General features: G+C 45.0%; 1 protein-coding gene across 1 annotated transcript; it reads left to right on the top strand.

Annotated features, from left to right (window-relative positions):
* Positions 1 to 3980: 3980 nt before the first annotated feature.
* Positions 3981 to 4992, top strand: LOC117850525 (ribulose bisphosphate carboxylase small subunit, chloroplastic). Its single transcript, XM_034732366.2, has 2 exons — positions 3981 to 4173; positions 4355 to 4992. Exons 1-2 carry the CDS (start codon positions 4030 to 4032, stop codon positions 4718 to 4720), a joined length of 510 nt encoding a protein of 169 aa, XP_034588257.1. The 5' UTR covers positions 3981 to 4029; the 3' UTR covers positions 4721 to 4992.
* Positions 4993 to 18242: the final 13250 nt, after the last annotated feature.

The following is an 18242-nucleotide window of genomic DNA, read 5'->3' as shown; positions in this document are numbered from 1 at the left end:
TTGGGATGGAAAGCATGTAGATGGGACTAACCCGTAGATCCCTCTATGGTGTTGACAGTCTCACCGCGAGTTGAACCGGGTGGCACCTCCCCGTACTGCCATCTCTGTTTCTTCTGGCCAAGCCTCCTGATCCGCGGTGCAGGCCGCAGATACGAGGGAGAGGGGAGCCACCGTGCAAATCCTGATGACCACAGGAACTGAGAGCCTGGGAAGGAGGAAGGAAGCTGCCATCTATGGCCGCACCAGCATCCCTATTCGCCATCACGTGGGCGACAAAATAGGGAGGTGTATGGGAGCAGCAGCCCTCGGGTGGAGTTGAGGCATGGCATGGCGAACCGCGAGCGCCTGGTGGGTGGCGTCCCGAGAGCCAGCGAGGTCGAGCGGGCATGGCGGGTTGAGCGGTGGCTGCGCTACCGAGCGAGCGTGCGGGGTAGGTGTTTTTTACCAAGGGGGATAATGGGGAGAGGCGGGGCGAAGGGCGAGCGGGATGGCAAAGGTGAAGAACGGACGTCGCAGGATGCAAGAGAAGGGATTGGATGGCCCGCATTAGTTTTTGGCAGGACGATAGCGGAGGAGCCGCCGACGCATGACGCATGATGTTTATTCGCCCGTTTAGTTTTATTAGTAGTAAAAGATTGATGAAGGGAAAAGTTGACACATGCACGCTTTGACGAACACACCTCAAAAAGGTGTTTCTGAAGGTATTTTTAAAAAGGCTTACGATATTTTCTAGGCGCTTTTGTTATTACCTCAATAGACTTCTGTTGGCGGCTTGCCCAAACGCCTCAAAGACCCTATTTAGGCATTTTGTAGCAAGCAACGCCGCTAAGCAAATAGGCATGTCACTACATTTCGTACATCATGATAGTCACAACAGTAGTACCATTAGATTAATGCCACAACGAGAGACAACTAGGTTAGTTCTTAAATTTGTGCATACTCATCATAAACTAGAACAAAATCATGGTTTAAGCTGGCTATTATGATAATTCAGACTCTATATGATAAAGACAAGGCATACACCTCCATCTATTTGGTACAACAAATAGATTCTATATATGATAGACACATGCTGCTAATACAGAGAGATCATCATGCAAGAGTTAGGTTTATGCTTTTCTTTTTTTCCTTTTTTTGGGGAGAGGGCGGTGGCGGGGTTGGCATCTCTAGGTACAGCAATTATTAGAAGTTTAGCCTGCCCTAATCACCCATCAGTTAACTGCATTTGAAGATTTCCAAAAGTTCCATATTTACATCAAATCATTCATTATTCACATCATTTGGATTAGAGCAGTACAAAAAATCCCTATTCTTATGCACAAAACCTACTATATATAGCAGCCCAAAAAAAATCAAATTTGTGCCAATTTGAAACACCTGTTAACACATAAGAATGCATTTGCACAAAAACTATAGACATAACACATCGACCGGGCAGATGGCACCATCGAACCGGATCTCACCCCAATGGAGGTCATAGCATGTTCAAATTAGAGGTCAAATCAACGACCATGGTCTCTCCAATGGAATCACACATGGGTATCAAATAGTTGGATTGATAAACCACACATCTGTTTACTGTTGAATCAAACAACACAAATGTGACACCATCCCAATTTGGTTGAGGCCCAGTAATGACTCATGAGCGTAGGTGCGCATGTTTAGTACCACCTTACTAGTTGAGCAAGGGTGGAGCCAACTTATAAATATTTATCCATCAGCCATAGCAGCTTCGGGTTAACCCTTTTACACGAAGCGAGGACGAAAGTGCAAGTAGAGTGCTATGTGTATGCGTGCCCACCCCTCGGAAGGGCTAGGCAGTGCGGCTTTGGAGGACGGGGTGTTACAAGTGGTATCAAAGCCGACCCTCGAGGTTGTGCGTACGGGTCAGTGTGCGGGCATATGGCACATGGCACGTTTGGGTTCTGGATGGAACACATGGCATGGCATATGGCACCGGCACTGGACGTATGGTCATGCGCTAAGAGGAACGTTCCTGGACATTTGCCCATGTGTGGGTGAGTTGGACCGATGAAGACGTCGAGTTCTTTGTGGGGGATGTATGTGACACCCGGCCCAATTTGGTTGAGGTCCAATAGTGGCCCATGAGCGCAGGTGCGCATGTTTACTACCACTTGCTAATTGAGCAAGGGTGGAGCCAGCTTATAAACATTTGTCCACCAGTCATAGCACTTTCGGGTTAACCCTTCTACATGAAGCGAGGATTAAAGCGTAAGTAGGACGCTATGTGTATGCGTGCCTGCCCCTTGAAAGAGTTAGGTGGTGTGGCTTTGGAGGATGGGATGTTATACAAATTAAATTGATGTGCTTCGTGTTTAGCACACAGTAAACTAACTAGAACCATATACGCTGCTCTAAAATCAAATGCACGAAGCAAAATTGCATCCCCCTCCGCGTCAGGATGCTTTGGGCGCTCCCCCACCCCACGGCCCCCTTGTGGCTGCCGCGCGGTGCCATTTGCGAAGCAATCGTCGTCGTACTCTGTAGCAGCCACCCGTAGCTCTACCGGCGAACGGCAGCCACTGTTTCCACATCCCCCAGATGAGCCTTCAACAAGAAGAATGGCTGTGGCTGTGGTGCATTTGTGCCTTCAGCTTTGAACTTGCCGTTGCATGGTTGGCTTACCAGTTTGCTAGGTACGTTTGTTTTTGGAAATTAGTCTACTTGTTTATTCTCACGATCTCTTAGCTAGAAACTTCAACTGAACCAGGTGACCCTTTCTGGCGTTGCAACAGTTGAGTTGATCCATTTCCGTTGCTATGGTTGCACTGTCTTCTTTCATCACTGATTGTATGTGAAATCAAGGGTACAATGACTAGCTGGATTATTGAGGACAAGGCATGAAAGACCAGTGGTAATGATTGATGGTACATGTCGCATGCGGCAAGCGGGCTATTGCCAACTGGTCTTTCAAATATCATCTGATCCACATATGCCAAGTATGGGACATGCTGGCATCAATTGGGGCATGCAGCCCGTCAAGGTTCGTGGATGTTGTATATGAGTTACTGGAAGTGAAGGAAAAAATTTTCTGGCGTGTACATTTCTTCTGAGATCATCAACATGTATATAACCAGAAATTTGTAAAGGTTTCGTTTACCATGCAAGCATGTACAGGGCGTATGTTTGCTTTCTTGTAAATTTTGTGTGCTATTTTTGAAAGCGGGGCAGGCTCTAAAACCAGGAAGCCTACAATTTCACCCAGTTTCCTGTTGTATTTCGTTTTGGATTTATTTTGGACCAGTAATTTTTCATAATAAAATCCAGTGAAAGTATGGTTTGGGTGGTCTGATGCATATTATTGCATACATTTTCTTGACTTAATAGCTAGCCTTTTACTTGAATAAGTTTTGCAAATGCACGATATTCGTTTTTATATGAGAGCTGCGTTTTTGTTAGTGTTTGCATATATTTCACGTGTTGTCTCTGCGGTTCAAATTCGTCCGGTCCAACAAATTTGCCCTGCCAAATATTTATTACTGAAAACCACAGATTGGATGTATTCGCTTCCAACATCGAACGTTGGAATGTCCGAAGCTTGGTTTGCAAACTCCAAAACTGTTGGAAGGCACAAATAAGCCGATTGGTTGTCTTGTCTTTCCCTTGCATCGACATGGACTCGTGTGCACGTACTCTTTGCATATGCCTTTCACAGGATACGCTCATACGCAGATGCTTTGTTGCCGTTTGTATTGTACCTGACCGGGACTGTCTGGTTCGTATGAGGTTGGATGGAGGCAAATCATCTCTCGCCTGTGGACCACCAGCTCCTCTCCTCTCATTAATTGGTTGGCGCCTGCATCCCGTATACAGCAAAGGTGCATCAGACGACGACAGAGCAGCTGACGCCGCATGAGCTAGCCACAAACGTTTGGACTGTCCAACAGCAGCCACTCCTGCCATATCCTGACATCCCCTCTGGTTTGGTTATATGTGCCCCTTGCCACAAGCCTCAACTCAAGCTACTGAGGCTTCAGTTTTATTCGCTAGCTTGGTCTCTAGTAAGCCATGGCCCCCACCGCGATGGCCGCCGCCACCTCCGTCGCTCCATTCCAGGGGCTCAAGTCCACCGCCAGACTCCCCGTCAGCCGCCGCTCCAGCAGCTCCGGCTTCGGCAACGTCAGCAACGGCGGAAGGATCAGGTGCATGCAGGTAACAATCGATCGATCTTTTTTTTAAGACGCGCAATAGCATGTTTTTCGTTAAGTAGAGAGAAACAGAGTACATACAGAGCATGCACGACCGAATAAACAGCTCGACAATCGATCTGAGTTAAATGCAACTGAGTAGTAGGAAGTCAGGAACTGATGCATGGGTATTGTTAATTGCTCAGGTGTGGCCGGCGGAGGGCAACAAGAAGTTCGAGACCCTCTCCTACCTGCCACCTCTCTCCACGGACGAGGTCCTAAAGCAGATCGACTACCTGATCCGGAAGAACTGGATTCCCTGCCTCGAGTTCAGCAAGATCGGGTTCGTCTATCGTGAGAACAGCACGTCTCCCTGTTACTACGACGGGCGCTACTGGACCATGTGGAAGCTGCCCATGTTCGGCTGCACCGAGGCCACCCAGGTGTACGCTGAGTTCGAGGAGTGCAAGAAGGCCTACCCCGACTGTTACATCCGTATCATCGGCTTCGACAACATCAAGCAGGTGCAGTGCGTCATGTTCATCGCCTACAAGCCCCCAGGCTCCGAGTAAGACCGGCGGCGCCAAATAAGCTTATCGCGCGGACCGCTCGCTCGTGAGCGACCGTGGATGAAGTGTCTACTCGGTTTTGGCAACTTAATTATTTGACGCTCTGTTTAAAGTCGCCTGCTTGTTAATTCCCTTTCTTTTCGTGTTTCCGTCCTGTGTGTATGTACGAATGTACATGTATCAACGTAGGCTGAGGAGCATGCATATGTGAATGCTAGCGCCGGCTAAACTTATACGCATACACATCGTAATATATTGTATACGCAATTCCTCCACTGCCTCATCTTCTTGACGTATAATTATATATCTATGTACTATCGGCTTGTTTGGTTGGATGTAATTGGTGGGTGGGAAAAAGAGTTTAGATGCGAGAGATTAAAATTCTATTATTTGTTTAGTGGGCCTGGAAGTTTTAATGGGACGAGAAATGCCCACCAATCAATTCCCATGGGGAGGGTGAGAATTTGTTTTTTAAAAAGTAGAAGATAAATGCATTTACATTATTAATCATGACTTAATATATAACTAGCAAAATGCCCGTGCATTGCTATGGTAAAATAATGCTAATTGTATTTTTAAAAACTTGTGGATTTTTTCTATTTCTACCACTATATGTTTATTGCATTTAGTGGATCTATACATACATCCTTATACTCAAAAAATCATATATCCTTATACTCAAATAATCATTCATTTCTATCTTTTTAATTTATACAAGAGATTTTCTAAGATAAAAAAATAGATACAACGATATTGCACCCTACAATGTAAGCATAACTCTAATTGTTTGTACCCTCTTATCCGAATTGATGAATACTATATTTCATATGGTCGAGCCTAGCTAACACCTGCTAGCTGAGTGTAACGTACACGTGTTAGCAGGCGTGAACACGTTCTATTCATTTCAATCCAAATGATCCTTAAAGTTTGAAAACTAAACATGTAGCAAAAAAAATTTAAAAACAATTAGCATCATGTGTGGATGCATGCACAAAATTTGTGAGTCAAGATTTTTTTTATACCAAGGAAATAAAGGAACGTTACATATGACAGATTTTAGTAATTTGCTAAATTATTTGTAATGCTCAAACATTCAAATAAAAAATGTGCACCTACCACACAAGGGGAATTTTCACCTCTAAACCCCCACGCCAAACAAAGGATATAAAGTCTCACTTAAACTCCCTGTTAATTTCCTCCAAAAGACAAACAAGGGAATGAGTATTCCCAAGTGAATCCCCTCCACAAGCTCTTACCACAAGTTCACATGCCCCATCCCATTCCACTACGGGAAACCTTAAAATTGCCGAGTGTATTTTTTTTGCCGAGTGTTTTTTTCGAGCACTCGGCAAACAAGCTCTTCGCCGAGTGCCAAGCCAAAAACACTCGGCAAAAAAAATACACTCGGCAAATCGGGGGTTTGCCGAGTGTCAAATAAAAAATACTCGGCAAACTACCCTCTTTGCCGAGTGTCAAAAAAGACACTCGGCAAAGAGGGTAGTTTGCCGAGTGTCAAAAAAGACACTTGGCAAAGAGGGGGGTTTGCCGAGTGTTTTTTTTGACACTCGGCAAAAAAATAATTTTTTTTCCTCTTTTCACCTTGAATTTTTTCTACTCCCCACATACAACACGTGGTACTCCATGTTAAAATTTGGTATATTTTGATTTATTTGCTATATTTATTTAATTAATTGCATTTCAAGGAAATTTTTGGTATAAGTCAAATTTGAACTGCAAGTGATTCAAATTGTGGAACAAAATGAGTAGAAAAATGATATTCATGTTATTTGGCTCAATTTGAGACCTGACCCATGAAATGAAAAGAAATTTTGAACATCTTGTTCAGGAAACACGACAATGAGCGTGTGGCGGTAGTATTTTTTAAATTGTAAAAAAAACAAGCAAAGTCTGAAAATCATGAGATTTGTAGTTATGTGATGATATAATACGTGGAAGCTGTGGAAAAAAATTGGGAAGGTTTTGCACATTTCATCATGTACGATGATTACAAACCGAAGCATATCAGAAGAAGAATAGTAACTTTGAGAAGGATTCGATAAAATTTAGAGTCGAAGTGACGGTCGAGTTCGGTTTGACTACAAAACTTTTTGTATAGTCAGTAGAGAACATATCTTATTTCGTGTGAAAATTTAGTATTTTTTTGAAACTGTTGGATATTTTTAAATTTTTTTAAAAAAAACTTTGCCGAGTGTCCTAGGGTAGACACTCGGCAAAGAAAAACTTTACCGAGTGCCCACCTAGGACACTCGGCGAACTTTTTTTAACCGTACCGGCTCCGGCCGGCCCGGCCCACAAACACCACCCGCCCCCCCCCCCCCCCCGCGCCTTCTTCTTCACGCTGCCCCCTCCTCCTCCCCCTGGCCTCCCCTCACGCCGCCCCCTCCTCCTCCCCTAGCTCCCTCCCCCGGCGGCCCTCCCTCCCCCGGCGCACATCCTCCACTCCTCCTCCCCTTCCCTTCCCTCCCCTCCCCTCCCCTCTCCCTCCCCCGGCCGGATCTGGCGCCCCTCTCCCTCCCCCGGCCGGATCTGGCTCCCCTTTCTTTCGCGGCCAGATCTGGCGCCCTCCCGGCGGCGGGTCGTGGCGACCGGGGCGGCGGCGGTGGATCTGGCCGCGGGGTGGCGGCGGTGGCGGGTCGTGGCGACCGAGGCGGCGGCGGCGGATCTGGCCGTGGGGCGGCGGCGGCGGCGGGTCGTGGCGACTGGGGCGGCGGCGGCGGCGGGTCGTGGCGACTGGGGTGGCGGCGGCGGATCTGGGACCGCACGGGCTGCTCCTTCAACAATAACAGCAGAGGGAAGTGCCAGACCGGCGACTGCGCGGGCGCCCTCTCCTGCACGCTCTCCGGGCAGCCTCCGCTGACGCTGGCCGAGTTCACCCTCGGCGGCGCCCAGGACTTCTACGACATCTCGGTGATCGACGGCTACAACCTCGCCATGGCCTTCTCCTGCAGCTCCGGCGACCGCATAGTGTGCACGAGCTCCAGGTGCCCCCAGGCCTACCTCTTCCCAGAGGTGGACAACAGCAAGGTCCATGCCTGCGCCGGGAACAGCAACTACCAGCGGCGGTGGTGGCCGGCCGTGGTGCCGGTGGTGGTGGCGGCTGCCACTTTTGGTTTTTTTTTATTTTTTTCAAAAAATATGTTTGCCGAGTGTTTTGTTGTCACTCGGCGAAAGCTTCGCCGAGTGCACGACATAGAACACTCGGCAAAGCTAACTTTGCCGACTCAAAATTTACCGTGTGTCGTTTGCCGAGTGTTACACTTGGCAAACGTTTCGCCGAGGGTTTTTTGGCCTTCGCCGAGTGCCCCAGGCACTCAGCGAACTGTCTGTTTCCCGTAGTGTTCATTGCCAATAGTACCCTATATGTATTATTGATCGTATCGAATATATTTATGGCTTTTGCAAATTCGTTAGTTTTCATGATTCATCATATCTTACCAATGGGATTCTTAAAAAGAAAAAAATCTCTCTCTGTATACATTTTGTGCCTAGCTTTAATTTCCACACCTTTGGTGCAAGGAAAAATTGACACACGTTTTTGAATTGAACTGGAGGATAACTCGCCTTGTTTACACTCATCTTTGATGGACGCCTCGTCGACATAGTTTGTGAGTTGTGACGTTCATTCCAACAGGTGCAGTTTTGACAACAGCTAAAGCTAAAGATTACCGACCGAGTATGCCTATGCATGTACCACGGTGGCATTGCTGACGTTCTTGTGTCTGTTGTAGTGCACACGTACAGTACATAAATGTGCAGCAACCTGCTAGATCCTAGAGTGTGCTTCCCAGATTCTTGTTCTGGTCCAGCAGGGAAAGGGGTTTTTCCGCAATGTGTGTCCACCATTCAGGGTTAGAGTGTTCCTAATTTAGACCACAAGTGTCCAGGATTTAAGGATAGGTTCACAAAACTAGACCACAAGTGTCCCAGCTACAGGATTAGGTTTGGGATCAACTTGCATTGTGCCGAGCAAGCGGCACACACTTTACTAAGCATAATAATGACGTAGCTAGTGCAGTACAATTATATGACGTTTTAGGTGTGGAAATATCCGGATTGTAACAGCCTTAATCTTGTTTAGACTAAGCATGTCATCGTGAGCATCATTAAGCATTAATCATGGTTGCAAATAAACAAAACTTGCCTCGGTCAAGCACGACCCAGCAACTCCTTTGCCATGTCACCACGAACAGTCCGCCCCTCACTCGTAGACGGTCCGCTAGCACACCTCGGTACGTGTCGCGCGTGCATAACTTTTGCGCCACGTCACCCACACGGACCCACTCGTCAGCCCACGTCCCTCCTCGCACAGAGCACCTTGCAGTCCATCCTATTCACTTCCTCTCTCTCTCAACCCAAGCCATGGAGGAGCCCCCAAGGTCCCTCCACCATTGAAGCCTTCACCTCACCGGAGCTTCGCTGGAGGATTGCCGGAGCTCGACGTTGATGCCCTGCACCACCTCGACCTCAGCTTCTTCCTTGGGCTCGGAGTTGAAGTTTCCTCAAGATCTTCTTCCTCCATCCCCAAGACCTTCCCCAAGATTCAAGTGAAGGACGACCCAGAGCTTCTCCAACGCCACCCTACACCAACCTGTGGCACCTCACCGGAGTCCTACACATCGCCGATGAACCATCTCCATCCCCGATCCGTTCCCCATTGCCCTATGTTGTGAATCCATGGAACCCTTTAGAGCCAAATCACCATTAATGACCTAGAGCTTTGAATCCTTAATGCGTGTCAAATCTATCTCCCTAGATGAACTCTAGACACTTCCGGGAACCTAAAGAAACAAACCGCACCCCAAACCGACGCTAGAGTTGTCGCCGAGCCACGAGGGCGGTGCGGACAGTCCTTCGTTTGCACACCAAAAAACAACAGAACCTTTACATTTCTACTTCTTGAGCACTTTTTGTACTACGGATGGTCCGCATATGATGGCCGGACAGTCCGCCGTTCAACCACACAACCAATCGAGCCTCTGCACATCTTTTCATCCTGTGTTGATTTTGTACTGCTGACGGTCCACCATTGTGGGGTGGACGGTCCGCCATTCAAGTTAGAAAACCATCCCGAATCTGTCTACCTTTGCCAAAACGGTCCGCACTTGATCGGCGGACAGTCCGCATAACAGTCCGCCATTCAAAATGGACGGTCCACCTTTCCGAAGTCGGATGGTCTGCTATAATACCTGCCATTTTTAGTCATCAAAGTGACTCTGAAGAAATGGAAGCAATTTACGAAGAAAAGAAGAAGAAATTGGCCAAAAATCAAATTCGGGTCAAATTTGATCGAAATTTGAATTTTGAATTTGAAATTCAGAAAAATTTGGCAAAAATATGGAATGGAGGTGTAAGGATGATTAGAACTTAAAGATCAAGATTTGGGACAAGATTTAATTGGTGGGTGGGAAAAAGAGTTTAGATGCGAGAGATTAAAATTCTATTGTTTGTTTAGTGGGCCTGGAAGTTTAATGGGATGAGAAATGGAAGTTTAGAGGATAAGAAATCTGTAGAGAGGTAACATCAAGTAAGCGTCAAGTAAGCATGATTCGGGTTTGCAAGAACACTACGAACAGCTATCAACAATAGATAACTTACCCTAGAGAGGTAACTTAGAAAAGCATAAACATGCCTACATGGTAGTTTTATAGCTCTAGATAACAAGCAAAATATGAATCTCACTTACAGCATATTTAAAACCTCCACGTTCGGCCCTACTAGGCCCATACAGTTCTACGCAAGACGCTCTAAGAGCATGAGCACCGAGAGTGCATTGGGGGAGACAATCGTCACATGTCTAACTGCTATGATAGATTATATATCTAACTCTAGTCACTACGATTGCAAGAGCACTTGGAGCAATCTACAACATACATAGATTGGAATAAACATACACATATAACAATAGAAAAAAAAGGAGACATATGGATTGTTATTGAATCGGAAAACAGGAATTACATTGCTGTGACAAAAAGATAACCATGGAGATCATACCTATGATCTATTATTCCTAGCTCTAGAACTCAGTGGTGGACCTTCCTTGCAGAGTGATCACGCTAGCCAGAGCATACCTAAGCTAAACTCCAGATGACTTGAACAACCCTTAGCTCCCTCTGGATGAATGTTCCTCAAGCCTCTCTTCTTATGCGAGTGATGGGGACCAATTAAGGAGGGGATATTCATATCCTAAGGAGGCTGTGATATAAATGGTAGGCAAATGTTAGGAGGGGGGATGCTTGGCTGATCGGCCAAGAAGGATCCTGGCCGATTGGCAAGCTCCCTTTCCTTTGGTAAGTGGTGTTGCTTTTCCCGCCAAGTCAATCCCTGATTTTTCAGAAGGACCATGTCACTTGCATGTGGGTCAAAGCCACCGAAATCCATAATATATGAACGGATCTTCATGAATGTTGATTGCGCCTGGCACTCCTTTGGTAAGTCACGTTGCTTTTCCCACCAAGTCAATCCCCAATGGTGGATCCAGGAGGGGGGCTGCAGCCCCCCTACTGGATGCAGGTTCCATTGGAGTAAGGGAGGAGAAAGTGAGGGGATAAGACGAAAGGGAAGGGGAAGAGGAAGGAGACTTCAGCACCCCCTCCCCCCACCCCCCGGCTCTTGGATTGGTCCGCCCTTGTCAACTCCTTATTTTCTAGCAGAATCATGTTACTTGCATGTGGGTCCTAGCTACCGAAATCCATAATATATGAACGGATCTTCATGAATGTTGATTGCGCCTTCCAATTCTGAGCTTGCACATGGCTTGACAATGACTGCTAAATCCTCAAGTGCTTTGCCCCCGTTTCTCCGAGAATGAACATTCACCAAATCTAGATACGGGCGACATAGTGGACCTCGATCGACAGCCCACATTTTTGCCTTCTGGTCTTCGTTCCTTCTAGGCTCGTTGTTGGTTTCTAGACCTTGAATGTAAATGCTGCGAGTTCAGCTATATTTTCATATGAACACACGACATACTGTAAACATAACAATACCTAGATATGATCTGATTGTCTACTATGATCAATGATAATGATAATGATATTATTTTATGCCAATAATGTTCAAGGTAAATAGAGATGGAATTGTATCAATAAGGAGTGTCAAAAAACACTCCCATACTGAAACCTTGCTGGTCCTTTGAGCGAGTCCTCCACAAAAATCAGCATTGCCCTTCAGTGCCAATCCTAGACACATAAAAGCTAAAACATAATGCTCCATTAGATGATCAATTGATGCTCAGGTAGTAGCCAACTTATAATTATAGAGGATATACATTTTTTTTAATAAGGAACAAGCCACATAGAATTTAATATAATGCTCTGAAATTTAAGAAAACTTCATAACTTTCATTTCAGCTACAAGTCCCTTAAGCCTATGCTAGAACATTATCAACATATTCCACTCATGTGAACAAGTGGAAGGCTCATGTGGAACTTGGTAGGTAAAAATAATCTAGCAAAATATTATATCCAAACTATTGTCAAACTAGGATAAACTTCTAATGGTCATGAAAAAATAATGATGGGAAAGAGAGGGATGGAACTCGCACAATTAGATGGTGGATATATGTAAAGGCAAATGGGTCATCCCAAGACACTATGTAGTTCTTGTTATCGCATTGCACCTGGTTGAAAAAATGATCATGTTTTTGCAATAACGTTTTGGTCAAGTAAGTCATTAAGTTTTGGTCATGGTCCACTGATGATGCCAGCAGGGCACGTGGCACGCTCTAGTGCGGCCACATGGCACCCATGTGTTTTTCTAATTTTCGAAAATTATTTAAAAATCTAAAAATTGATTTAAACTTCAAAAATTCATAACTATTTCATTTTAACTCCAAAAATTATGGAACTAGTTTCATAATTTTTCTTAAATCATGAAGCACATGGTAGACTAAGTATTGATCTTGTTTGGACCTTCTATAGATCTGTTTTGGATTTAGTTCGCTTTTAGACCCCTTTGATTATGGTAATTACATATTTAGGAGCCACTGAAGACCCGCAGCTGAACCAGGGGCAGAACTACAAGGAGTACTTCAAGGAGGAGGAATACTACTTAGGTTCACGCCCATTCCATTTTGAATACCTATTAAGCATTGCTCGATTAGTTTGCTAGTGCTTTATTTATCTTTTTTTAACTGGAACAGCAGGGGAGGCCCCTACTGATTTTTTATATTAAAGGAGATAAAATATGTACAAAAGGTGTGGACTACAAGTGAAACTACCTGAATTCACATTTCTGAGAATTCAAGCCTACGCATCTCTGTGATAGTCCCAGGAAGGCTATCATATGCGAATTCTTAACGCAGATAGTACAAATCCATACCAACACAGAAATATAAAGTAGCAACAGAGTAATAATATTATAAATAACGAGTACATCTCTTCGGCTCATACAAGTACAAGTCCATCAGGATTGAATCATGAAAGGTAAAATATCTACGCAGTGGAAACATGAGCTATGGCGAACACCACCTCCAGAGGCAACTTGAGCGAGGGACCATCCCTAGTTTTTCTATTCGTCGTTGTTGAAGTTGTAGTCGGGCTCCGACCCTGAAAAGCCACCATCTATCCGAGAAGCGGGTAAGGCATGTCAACTCCCAATAGCAGCAAGCCAAGAAAATGGGGGAATAATACTATATGCATGGATAAACCTATATATGGTTGTAGAAGTTTATGCAGCAACAACAGCAATCAAGGATGCATCAAAGCAATACCATCTTCGAGGTCAACACCTCACAACAAGGAAGTCGTCACAAACCACCAGATCCTTCACCTAAGAATCTAGTACACAAACACACTAGGCGATGTGAGAGCTCCCTTCCCTCACATCTCAACGTCAAACGCCAGCCTATCTCAAAAAAGGGGGGAAGGTAGAAGTGTAGTATAAGTCTAGTCAGAGTAACAGATTAGGGGACTATCCATCCCAATGGACACGGACTATAGCTATAGGTTATACACTCTGCAAAGGTTATACATCTGTACCTGCACGGATGGAGCCTGAACGGGGATATGCCGTCTAAACCCCACCTAACGGTCGGAGCCCTAGTAGGTGGCTAGCACTCTCTTGTTCCTCGAGTCTGGTAGTGTCTTCGACTGTAGGGCACGCCATGACTAGTTGAAGACCTCGAAGCTGTGAAACCTAACCACGCCAGGGTGTAGTCTGGTCAGAGCAGGTCAACGTATCGAATTCGAATTCCTTACACTGATCCTCCAATCCACCTACAGGCTGAGTGCTATCCACCACTAGTCTCGGACCGAACCCCGCCCATAATGTGAGCGAACGGTATGTATGTAAATGGTCCAAAGAAATATGCTTAAACTGACTCGATCCTTAAGGGACAAGAGCGAGCACTCAACTCCACAAAGTATTTGCCGAAGCACCAGCAATGTACAGATATGCCACCTGCTCCTCAGTGTCAAATAAGGTACCTGCCACAAGCACAGGGGGTGGAGAGAGTCCAGAAAGTTCTCCCCTAGCAAGGCACTCCTCATTACCAACCGCGGCTCGCTCTCGCCAAAACACGTCAAGGGATCACACGCACCCAAAACACACGCGAGGGTGTACAAGGAATCCCATCACCAAATCCATGGCATATGCCCATCCAAAACTCAAAAGCATGTATATGGATATAAGTAAGGTGGATTAGCTAGAGGTTCGCAGCTAGTCCACAAGTAGGTAACAAGGAAAGCAGGATAAATAATTATCAAGGCATGGCTAGAAACATACGCTACGCAATCAATCATCATCCAAGCATCATAAATAAAGTGTTAGCAACTAAGCATGCATAGGTTCTATATGATTGGGAGTGACATGATACCTTGTCTGTCATCGTTGAAGTCCTCCTCGGTGTAGTCGGGATCATAAGAGTCCTCGAGGTAGTAGCGAATATAAATTAATTGGCATTTAATCTAGGCAAAAACTCCAAGATTTCTAAGTTAAGATGAATTAGTTATGAATTTTCAAAGGTAAAAGGATTTATTTAATTATTTATTTAATTTTGGAAATTCATAAATTAGGTGACGCGTGTCAGCTTCTGTTTAAGCCATGTGGCAGCACGGGAGAGTGCTACGTGTCGGCTGACATCAGTGTTGACCGGTCAACGATCAATGTTGACTTGGTCAACATTATCTGGTTAGTGGTCAACTAGGCCCCATTGATCAGCAGGTGGGCCCCACGGGTCAATGGCCCCATGAGTGGGCCCGACCCTTGACAAGTCAGTGCCACGTGGCCCCACGTGGCAGCCACGTGGCCGGCCTAGTCTTACGTGGCATTGCTGCCCGCACACGTGGCCGTCCAGGCTGTGCCGGGATTCGGTTGGCCAACCGAATCCCGTGCGCCATGCTCGTGTGGCCGAGCGTGGGGCGCGCACCTAATTGGCTATGGCGGCGGGCGCGGTGTTGCGGCGGCGTGACGCAAGTGGTGACTGCAGCCATAATGGCGCGGCGCGGGCTAGCACGCGGTGGAGCTGCGGGCAGCGTGGTGCGTCAAAGCAGGCGCGGTGGTAGGGTGGGGCGCGGCGCGGGGCTGCAGCCCGGCCAAAGGTGAAGGCTTTCGCTGCGGCAAGGCAGGCGTGAGGCGGCTGCGTGTGTGCGGCGCAGGGGAACCCCCTTCCCATGACACGCCTGTGGCGGCGCGCGGGGTTCCGGCACCCCGAACTCGTGGCGGCCATGGTGACGGTGGTGACGGCTGCGGCTCGAAGGACGATCATGCAAGGGATACGGGCGGCACGAAGGCCGGTCAGGCAGAGCAAGGGAGGTGGTGGCGCAGCTCACCGAGGGTGGAGAAGAAGAGGGACGCCGGCACGGTGAAGGATCGCAGAACGGCGGTGGCTTCCTCGATGAATGCGGCGGCGACTCCTCCTCCTAGGACGGCGACGAGGCAGCTCCGGTTCCTTCCTAGCGCGGCACGGCAGCTCCTCCGACGCGCCCCCTTCCTCCTCTCCTCCTCCTCCTCTTTTCCCTTCTCCTCTCTCAGATGGCTGGCGGTGGCAAGGGGGAAGCCCTGGGTGGTTCGGGATGGCGAGGAGAGGCTGCCAGCAGCGTTCCTAGCCTTTTCATGTGAGCAAGCAGAACCATTTCATATGGAAACATGCTATGATGTGCCCTCTGTTATGTTTTAGGCAAGCTTTCCTGCTTTTTTTGCCCTCTGTTAGCGTTATGCAATAACACTGCTAAACATTAGGCAATATATAGGTCTGAATTAGGCACAAGAGCGCACTTCATTTTGTTTGCTTTGCCTTCAGCCAGCAGTGTTGGTACTAGATATATAGAAGCTAATTATTCATAACTTATTTTTTCAGCCCTGGTTTTGTTGTGTCACAACTCCCACCTTTAGACAATAATACCTTTTAGGTTAGGTAAAAATATGGTTATAAATTAGCTAAACACATTAGGCAATGCCATTAAGCATCTCATTTTCAAGAGGTCATACAGAACTAGCAGCACTGTTACTAGATGTATCAGGTATAACCTCAGTAATGGATTTAATGCATCAAATGCGGCCTTTATAATTTTTCATAGGCATTAACCGCACATGTATTCATCTGTTTTAACTTGCTGGTGGTGACTAGGTCTCAACGGCAAGTGTTCCTTTATTTCTCTTCCATTCTTCTTTCATTTCTCTCGCATGTGTTTTTTATGGTTCGGAACTAGTAGATCATTTCCCATGCTTCTTTATTTCTGCCATTTAACTGCTCGTGGTTGATTCTTTCTATTATTCAGAACTGGCGAGTAAATTCCCAACTGTTGTTTCTTTATGTCGTTCCATTCCCCATGGCTGTTTATTTCTGTTGTTTGACCTGTGTCCTCTGCTAACTCTGCTTGGTTCTTGGCTGTAAGCCACTCGCAGGATCAGCGCTGGATGTGGTTCAGGTGCTAACCGATCTGAAGTTGACCATCATGGACAGTGAGTGCTTTTTGCAGCCTTGTTGCTGTCTTTGGAAAGTGTGACATTTCACATCCTTTTGCATATAAGTATTTTGTGACTGCTGCAAAGAATAAAATCTTTGTTGTCCTTATTTTTTTCTTCACATTATCGTAATTTGCCAACTGCTTTTGTTTTGATTTGGTTAAATTTTTGTAATGAACTTTCCTACAATCTTGTTCAAAAAGGTGAAAGGGCTATGAATTATAAATTATTGAATGGTTTAGGTTTTTCTGGAAGTGCAAGCAAATTTATGCATTCTATTTAGCCAAGGCCATCAAGGTCATTTTATACTAGGTCAAGTAATAGTAGCAAATGTCTCATTGTAATTTATTAGGCAATAATATGCTAACAGTATACTTCACAGGACAATAATAATATGGTTCTTAATTAGAAAATACTACGTCTGCGAATTAGCTAATAATATTCTACTGAATTAGGCAAAACAATATATTCGTAAGGCAACAATAAATTTCTAAAATAGCAAATACTATGGCCCCCCGAATTAGGCAATATTATGACAAGAATTGGGCATTGATATGGTTCTGGATTATGCAAAACAATATATTTCATTAGGCAATTTTTCATTGAGCATTTTTCACAATCCCTTATAATTATTGTTTTCAATAGTAGCTCAAAGACAACTACTACTACCGTGTACTAGATATATAAGCTAGTTCTTTAGCCTGATCTAACCTATTTTTAAGTCTACTACATATTTTCTGATTATTACTTTCTTGGCGCAATCCTGAAATAAAAACCACAGGCAAAAAATATTGCTAGGTTGTTAAATGCTAGTAGGTTGTGCAATTCTAAGATGTGAGTTCAAATTTTGTACATATTTCCTGATACATTTTCCTTTGTTTTTCTTGACTTACTAGTAGAACTGTAGGCTATAAGATCATTTTATCATTTTTTAATCATGTGTTATGATAATTATCTTACTATTTTAAAAGAGTCATGTGGCACTAGTCAACATACATAGCTCTGAACTAGGAAAAGAATATGTAATGCATTTCTTTAGACAATAATATGATAATGGGCATGCAAAATGACATGATTTTATAAATCTGCAACCTTACAGTCTTTTAACATTCTGAGCTGAAAAGAAACTAGATACAGTGCTGATATTGGTACAACTGTTCTGATCATGCAATTCTAATCACATTACTAATTCATGTATGAAAAGTAAAAGCAGTTAATGTGAGCTACTGTATGTTTGACTAGTAGGAGAGTTTTGCAACTACAATTAATTTCCTAACGCTGCAATGTAGACTAGAGTAGTACACTAATACTTTCATACAGTGATTATAACTTTTCTTATAAACTCATTTTAGTTTATAATTTTTATTCTAGTTTTGGCAAATTTATATTCCGATTATGTGCCCTCTTTTATTTTATATACTGATCAACTTTTTTCTTGTTTGCTGATTTGTGCTTGGTGTCATAGCAGATTCGCACGAACTTGATGATGGAGCTAATCCATGTTTTCATTTTGGTGCCACGGGATTAGGCCTGAAGACTTGATTTTGTGAATGTTTTGGAAATGGATGGGTGAAAATGCCTTTGTATATGTTCTAATTTA

The sequence above is a fragment of the Setaria viridis genome, chromosome 3, assembly GCF_005286985.2.
Source record: "Setaria viridis chromosome 3, Setaria_viridis_v4.0, whole genome shotgun sequence".
NCBI classification, from domain to species: domain Eukaryota; kingdom Viridiplantae; phylum Streptophyta; class Magnoliopsida; order Poales; family Poaceae; genus Setaria; species Setaria viridis.
The sequence above is the reverse complement of the archived record's forward strand: the minus strand, read 5'-3'. Positions and strand labels throughout refer to the sequence as shown.